Source organism: Synchiropus splendidus, chromosome 3, assembly GCF_027744825.2.
Source record: "Synchiropus splendidus isolate RoL2022-P1 chromosome 3, RoL_Sspl_1.0, whole genome shotgun sequence".
Taxonomy (NCBI): domain Eukaryota; kingdom Metazoa; phylum Chordata; class Actinopteri; order Syngnathiformes; family Callionymidae; genus Synchiropus; species Synchiropus splendidus.
In genome coordinates, this window is record NC_071336.1 from 2,708,842 (window position 1) to 2,717,419 (window position 8,578).

At 43.6% G+C, this 8,578-nt stretch overlaps 1 protein-coding gene across 1 annotated transcript; it reads right to left on the reverse strand.

The window, feature by feature from the left end:
* Positions 1-2,287: 2,287 nt before the first annotated feature.
* On the reverse strand, positions 2,288-6,821 carry LOC128755304 (uncharacterized). The gene is made up of 4 exons (XM_053858563.1): positions 6,186-6,821; positions 4,733-4,842; positions 3,392-3,493; positions 2,288-2,839 (listed from the first exon to the last, which is right to left on the reverse strand). Exons 1-4 carry the CDS (start codon positions 6,640-6,642, stop codon positions 2,288-2,290), a joined length of 1,221 nt encoding a protein of 406 aa, XP_053714538.1. The 5' UTR covers positions 6,643-6,821.
* Between the last annotated feature and the right edge of the window lie 1,757 nt (positions 6,822-8,578).

An 8,578-nucleotide genomic window follows, 5' to 3' on the forward strand; every position in this document is an offset into this window, starting at 1 on the left:
ATAAAAACAACATCAGTGTGAAACAAAAGGACCCAAACACCAAATACAACAATCTATATCCTCACACACGCAACCCACGTGGTACCGACCGTCTCTATATTAGCTTTAGAAAACTAAATGATAGACTCTCATTGCAAAACTCTCACCTCAAACAGACATACAATCACTCACAAACACTTTTCATTTACTTAAACGAGCTGAGGAGCACTTATACCTCCTTTTTTACTGCTTACCTGTGAAGCACATGAGAAGTCAGACACGGTTTCGTTCAGCTCAGTTGTTTACTGAGCTGCGCATGCGTCACTCATGTGCCTCACGGCGCATGTGCACCACCTCCTGGATAAATAACAATCCAACGTTTTCAAATGAACAAATGGTGTTACTTTGAAAAATAGGGGGTGAATGTTTTTTTCTTCTTTTTCCTTACTAATTTTCTGGGCATTTTCTAACCCACAACACTCTCCCCTGCTTTAAGAGATGTCTCCGGACATCTTGAGCACCACCAATGGATGTTTTAAGTGTTGTTATAGTTAACAACTGTTATTAATCAAATCCCATACATTTAATAGCCCCACACTGTTGGTACCTGAATAAAGTTGTAGTGTGTTCCTGGTACAACAGAGTAAGGACCACATGATAACATGGCATTTGCTGTCAGTCCCCAAGGCTGGTATGACGGTTGACCAAAAGTATCATACGTAAACCTCTCCCTCGGCCTTATGGTTCGATTGGACCTTCTAGCAGGCGGATTGTCCCTCAGTGGCGTGTCCCTATCAGGTTCAACCATCTCATCTGCTTTTTCATGTGGTTCCTCAACTCCAGTCAAGTCTGTCCTTTCATGAAGTGTTTCACTTTCATCAGGCGGTGTGGTCAATATTTGTACTGGTTCCGAAGCAATCAGTGGAACACTCTCTCTTTGGTCCTCCCCTGATTCTGTTGTTGTTCTGTTCTGTCTAAGAGGCTGAAATTCAGGTGCCATTGCTCTAAGCTCTCTGCGAGATTCGGGTTGAGGTACCCGACGTCTAACTGTGCTTCTAGAATACAATGGTACAAGTCGTAAGCTGTATGACAACTCTTCCTCTTCAACAGAATCATCAGAATCTAGTTCTTCTGCTTCCTTACTGTTCGCTTTGGTCTTACTCATTTGTTTTAGATTCTTTCCTGCATGAGGGCGCATCTCCAGCTCAACTGGCAAATCATTCACAAGCAACAGAAGGTTACGATGCAGCACACGAGCAGTTTTGTCTCCCTTTTCAGCCTGAACCCTGTACACCGGCCCATCCCCAACCTTCTCAATAACCCTGTGAACAATCTCCTCCCAATAAGAGCGGAGTTTGCCTGGTCCACCTCTTTCTGACAGGTTTCTTACAAGCACCCTATCTCCTGGCTGCAGTGGAATCCCATTAACACCACGGTCATAATTTCTTTTTCCTCGGGCCGAACATTTCTTGCTGTTCTCTGAGGCGATCTTGTAAGCTGCCTGCATTCGAGAAGCCCACTTTTGCGCATATTCCCTTTGATTTGACATTTCCTCCTCGGTGTTCAAGCCAAAAAGCAAGTCAATGGGCAATCGTGGAGCTCTGCCATACAGGAGAAAAAACGGGGAATAACCTGTTGCTTCGTGCCTCGTACAATTGTATGCATGCACGATCTGCGGCAAGTGGTCTTTCCATTCAATCTTTCGATCCTCTTGCAGAGTGCGAAGCATTTGCAAAAGTGTTCTGTTTAGACGCTCAACAGGGTTACCCTGTGGGTGGTATGGAGTAGTTCGGGAATGAGAGATACCAGACAGTTGTTGGAGTCGCTTGAATAAACTGTTCTCGAATTCTCGACCTTGATCATGGTGGAGCCTTTCGGGATATCCAAAGCGAGGGATGAAATCACTGAATATTTTCTCAGCTGCTGTCTTACCAGACTTATTCTTCGTCGGATAGGCTTGCGCAAAGCGAGTAAAATGATCAACGATGACCAAGATATACTCAAAGCCTCCTTTGCTTGGTTCGAGGTGGAGATAGTCAATTGAAACTAGTTCAAATGGACTACTGGTTGTTATTGAACTCATGGGAGCCTTTTGTGGTCTGGTGGGTCTCTTCTGCTTGATACAGGAGCATTGGCGAGTCACATAGTTTTCTATGTCACGCTGCATGAATGGCCAATAAAACCTTTGTCTAGCCAGATGGATCACTTTATCAGAACCCACATGACCCATGTCATCGTGCAGATGTTTTAGCACCAACGATTTCCACTTGCTTGGTAGGACAAGTTGTTTCCATTTGCCTGCCAGCCTTTACAGCATGCCTTTATCAAGTTTTAACTTTTTCCACTCACGTACGAGTCTTTTCGTCTCTTCTCCCAGGTGTCTTTTCTCTTGAGGATTCCATCCACTCTTTTTCAACATTATCACTTCACTGATTGCTGCGTCGTCCATCTGGGCAACTTGGATGTCCTCAGAGGTGAAAGTTGGACTTGTGATAACTGGATCATAATCACAGCCAGATGATATGTGCAGTTCTGCCATCCATGGTACCTCATTTTCCTCAATGGCTTTATTTCCTTGCCAGATGGTGGAGATCAAGTCTGGGGGTAGGATTTCAGTATACTCCCCGAGATGTCCTTCAAGTTTCACAGGATAACGTGATAGTGTGTCTGCATCAATGTTGTTTCTTCCTGGTCTGTACTTGATAGTGAAGTGGAAGTCCGCCAACTCACCCACCCAACGATAGCCAACTGCATTCAACTTAGCTGAGCTTAGCACATACGTCAATGGGTTATTGTCGGTGTAAACGGTGAATGTTGGAGCATAATAGAGATAATCTCTAAACTTGTCACAGATGGCCCACTTTAATGCCAGAAACTCAAGCTTGCCAGAATGCAGGTGGTAATTCTTTTCAGCAGGTGTAAGCGCTCTGGACCCATAAGCAATGACTCGAAGCTTACCCCCTTGATTTTGGTAAAGCACAGCTCCCAGGCCCTCACTACATGCATCTGTATTCAGAATAAAAGGTAAGTTGAAATCTGGATAGGCCAAGATGGGAGGATTTGTCAACACATCTACCAGACGAGCTACAACAGCACTGTGCTCAGATGTCCAGTTGACAGGTGTCTTCGATGGAAGTTGGCCAGATTTGTTACTCCGTCTCCTGGATTTGAATGACTTGTCTCCAACAACCCTTTGACTAGTGTCACTGCAACTCTCTTGTAGCTTATACAGTGGCCTTGCAATTCTGGAAAAGTCCTGCACGAAAGATCTGTAGTAGCCAAGGAAGCCTAGCAGGGCTCTGACATCCCCCACATTCTTTGGTTCCCTGTTTTTGAGTTGCAAAACAGCTTCTATGTCTTTGGGATCAATTTGTACACCTTCACTCGTCACAAGACGACCAACATATCTCACCTGTCTTCTGAACATCTCACATTTCTTTGGACGCAACTTGATTCCATTCTCTCTTAAGCGGCTGAGTACCCGCCTCAGGTCCTCTACATGTTCATGGAATGTCTTGGAAAAACAAAGCACATCATCTAGATATGGTGAACAGCATTCATCACGCAAGCCATCTAGGACACCTTCCATACATCTTTGGAAAGCTGCCGGCGCATTGCTCAGACCAAACGGAAGACGGAGCCACTCGTATAACCCCCACGGAGTACTAAATGCAGTGACATGTCTGGAGTCCTCATCAACAAAACCCTGGTGGTAAGCGCTTCCCTGGTCAAGTATCGAGAACCAGGAATAGCCTCCCAGGTTATCCAGCAGCTCCTGAATAGGTGGAAGTGGATGACGGTCAGGTCTGGTCTTGCGATTTAACTCTCTATAATCTACACACAAACGTAAGCTCTTGTCTTTCTTTCTCACACAGACAACAGGGGATGAGTATGATGATGTTGATTTTCTTATCCAACCATGGTCCAGTAAGTTCTGCACATAGTCTTTGACCTCTTTATACAAAGGTTTCGGTATTGAGTTGTAACGCTTTTGGACTGGCGTCTCATCACTGAGCTGTATCTTGAGTTGCAGGTTTGGAATGCAACCAATGTCTGAATCATCTTGAGCAAATACGTCTGATTCATCATATAGCATTTCTCTTGCTATTTGTTGCTCATCCTCTTCGAGGTGTGACAAATCGACAGGTGGATGCCACTTTTCTCTGGTCACATCCGCAGGTTGTTGACTTCTAAACTGAGCTGAACAAGTCTGCACAACAGGACGCAGCTTGGACTTTGGGTTTTCACCAGTGTGACTGAGAGATTTGATTTGAGTGACTTCCATAAGTGTGCCCAGAATCGTTCTCTATGCCAGGTAAATGTCACGTTGAGTAAAATTCTGAACAGGGATTCTGACAATTTTGGAAGCACCTCGGCCAACATCTACAAGAGTAGGAAAACAATCTAACCCATCCGGACAGCTGTTCTCCATCGCAGGCTCAAACAACACAGTTCCCCCTTCTGGGCATTCTCTGACTCTACAACGAACCTCAAAGATTTGACCAGCTGGTACTTTCACTCCTTTCCTCCCAACTCGCACACTACACTGAAGAGGTGTTTCCTCAGAAGTTTGCATCTGAAGGGCAGTAGTTAAAGATTCAACTGTACTCTCACTGGCACTCATTGCTTCCTTGAGTATGGCAGTAACATCAACTTTATCACCATGCTCTTTGTTTTCTTTGAGTATCTCAGTGATGACGTTGCTCCCAAGAATAGCACAGTTAACACCATTACGACTAATCAAAAGAGGCACCTGAATTTCAGCATGTCCATGGTTCTCACTGCGTATTTGGAGTTCGACAATAGCCCACCCGTCAAAGGGAACCTCTGTGCCATTAGCGGCTGATATCTTCAGTGGCTGTTCTGTAAGCAGAGATTCAAGTGACAGAATTTCAATGTTGGGCAATGCGTTCCTGACAAACTCCCTCCCCACCATAGTAACCTGAGCCCCTGAGTCTAACAGCATCTGTATTGGCACCCCATTAATGGCACATGAGACCATGCATCGCTTACCAATTAGCTGTGCCACACGCTTCTTCTGTATAGGTTGACATCCTTTGTTGGATTTAACAGGTGTAATGTTCCTAAATGAGTCAACCTGTTCCTGAGGCTTCTTACGGGAGTCGGTCACTGGCAGCCTCGCTCCAGTGACCTCTTCGTGTTTCCCGAAATGTTTCTTTGCAAACATCCAACTGCTCTATGACCAGCTTGGCCACAAATGAAACAGTGAGGACAATTTAAATTGTTTGCTTGAATGCAGTCAGGACACCTGCCCCTTGTTTCCTTTGTGGGTGTCTGGGTCCTACCTGGGGGAGGACAAGGTCTCACCGAACTCACTGGTTCACTTGGTCTTACTACTTGAGCTAAATGTTGAGTCAATGATGTCACTTGGGCAGTCAGTTCCAGAATAGCAGCACGATTAGCTTGAAGCTCAGAATCAACTCTGGAGTGCTTATTCTGATCAGCCTTGGGCTGCTTAGTTTGATCAATCTGCTCAACAGTGTCATGTTGAATGGTACTTACTGTTATCGGTCGGGTTTTGACTACTGTAGTAAGGCGTCGTAATCTCTCAGTTTCCTCATTGGTGGACTTGGTGATCTGCTCCAAAAGGAAGTCGTCACTGACCGGCAGGTCTGACAGGAAACGTTTGATATCACGACGAACATTTGTGTTTTTTTCATTCAAACCTTGGTAAAGAGTATGAAGGAAAGTTCCCTGTACAAGCTTTCGGTCATAACAAAACTCTGCACTAGGTTGCTGTGATTCGAACAAAACTCGCTGCTTTAGACCCATCAGTCTGTACAGAAACTGCTGTGGGCTTTCTCTGTCATGCTGTCTTGCAGTACTAAGTTCCTGAAAGAGCTCAGTGCTGCTCTTGTCTCCTATATGTGAACGAAGAAACCGTTTTAGTTCGTCCAGGGTCAAGTCATCTTTGTTGGCCAACATCTCTCTGAAGGTACCAGGTTTTGTGATCTTAATTACAGTGCGTAGTATCTCTCTCTCACTAAACCCTTCTTGCAATCCTTCATCCATCTGTTTACAAAGACAACTGAATGACACTTCAGACCCTGTGTCGGAAATCTGACCACCATGAATTTTAAACTCTCTGCGTGGAAGCAGAGCTGTCACATCCGTAAATCTCACCAACTGTTCCCCAGCATGAGAAGGGTTGGCACTATCGAACCGAACACCGTGGGCACCGTTACCGTCCAGATGCACTGGCGATGTGATGAGGTGGCTCCGATGTGGCGGTGAATGAGAGTTGTTGTCCGTTGTAGGTGTTGATATCTGGACGTCTCTATTCTTGGCTGATGATGCCGAGGCGGCTGGTTGGCCAGTAGATGTCGTCTTTTCCACCTGGTGAGTTGGCACCTCTTCTGTCATTCTGGATCCTTCATCTCTGTCGAACAGCAGGTGATTCTGTAGGTCTTCGAGATAGAGGAGTTGAGCCATGCCTTCATCTTCGAGGTCTCTCAATCTTTCCCCTCTGAGGTAATCAACAATCATGTCATAAAGTTCTAGCTCAGTCAGATTAGCCAGAGTTTCCCTTTCTTCACCATCATCCATTGCACTTGCAAAAGCTTGAAGCTGGCTCAATCTCAATTCAGAGAGTCTCTTTTGGATCTTGAAAACCAGCATTCGCCGTGGGGTTGTAGTAGCCATCTTAGCGTAGAATCTATGTCCTCTACTCTCTGGATGACGCAGACTTTGCAGCCTTCCCTGAAGTGTCAGTCACTAGATCTCGGCGATGCTTACTTCTTCCCCACACCGACGATGCAACACGATCCCGGACGAGCCCCCAAATGTTACCGGCCTCAGATCTAGGGGTATCTGGTCGGCAACAATAGATTTCCGCGATATACGATGCAGAAAATCTGTGAAGCACATGAGAAGTCAGACACGGTTTCGTTCAGCTCAGTTGTTTACTTTTTTTTAAACATATAATTCAACATAATTCAACAACTGTAAAAACTCTAATTCTACATTTTCAAAATACATTTGAAGCAACAAAAACAAGCAACAATACAGCCATATTTGCACATAAAAACAACATCAGTGTGAAACAAAAGGACCCAAACACCAAATACAACAATCTATATCCTCACACACGCAACCCACGTGGTACCGACCGTCTCTATATTAGCTTTAGAAAACTAAATGATAGACTCTCATTGCAAAACTCTCACCTCAAACAGACATACAATCACTCACAAACACTTTTCATTTACTTAAACGAGCTGAGGAGCACTTATACCTCCTTTTTTACTGCTTACCTGTGAAGCACATGAGAAGTCAGACACGGTTTCGTTCAGCTCAGTTGTTTACTGAGCTGCGCATGCGTCACTCATGTGCCTCACGGCGCATGTGCACCACCTCCTGGATAAATAACAATCCAACGTTTTCAAATGAACAAATGGTGTTACTTTGAAAAATAGGGGGTGAATGTTTTTTTCTTCTTTTTCCTTACTAATTTTCTGGGCATTTTCTAACCCACAACATTTGCAGATTCTTGCTCCACAGTCTTTCTCTACCTGTCCAGCTTACACGCTTCACCTGTTGTCACCAACCCAAAGTCAAACTACAGTTTGGATTTAAAATTACAAACCTAGTAATTCCAACCCCACTTGTGTATAAAAATAATTTTAATTAAGAATTAAGATTACAAATTTATACACAGATACACTTGAATATTTTTATTGAATAGCTGTCTCACTACTCAATTAGAAACATCGACAATAGAAACAAACCTTGCCTTTTTAATTAATAATTACTTATTAATTAAATAATTCAACCAGTCCATAAATAGCCCACACAATTAAATCTTGCATCCAAGTTGACAAACCAACTATTGAATTTGAAAAAAAAAAAAAAAAAAAAAAACTTGTTACTCACTTAAATAACTTAAAGAGTTATTAGTAGAAACAATTAAACAATTTGAGATTTGATTCAAACAAATTTTAAATTAACATTGAAATTTTAGAAATCAAATCCGCTAAAAGTAACGCACCTAAAGTGATCCCCTGGTTATCTCAACAACCTGAGTAATAACAATAGCGATTACTTAAACCGTTACTTTTAACATCCCAATAATTTAAGTTGGTTTTCAATAACTTAAGAACAATTCGCTGATAAGTTTTCCTTTAACATTTTAACTAGCTTACAAGCGTAAATTAAGGAATTCAGCAATAAAACAAAACAAACGATTAAATGGCTGAAAGCAGAGAATCCCCGGTCGACTACGAAAACCTGGATTCGTTAGAGCACCTGCTCGCCACAATCACTGATAAGATGTGCCCAGGTTATAGCACAACCCTGGCAGCAGATCAACCTGACGCTATCAATGATAATATCGCTCAGCTCATGAGCCAATTGGAGTCCACGGACCCCAAAGATAAATCCCTGGTTAAAGCCCTAAGTTGCATGACCCTGAACTTGGTGGCACAATTAAAAATTAAAGACAAAGAAATTGAAAACAGGGAACGACAATGGGAGCGTGGACAACAGGACCTAGCCCTGCTGAGACAAAGGGAGTCCCTCTTAACAGAGAGACTCGACATGGTTGAATCTCAGTCAAACACCACAGAACTTAGTAAGCTGA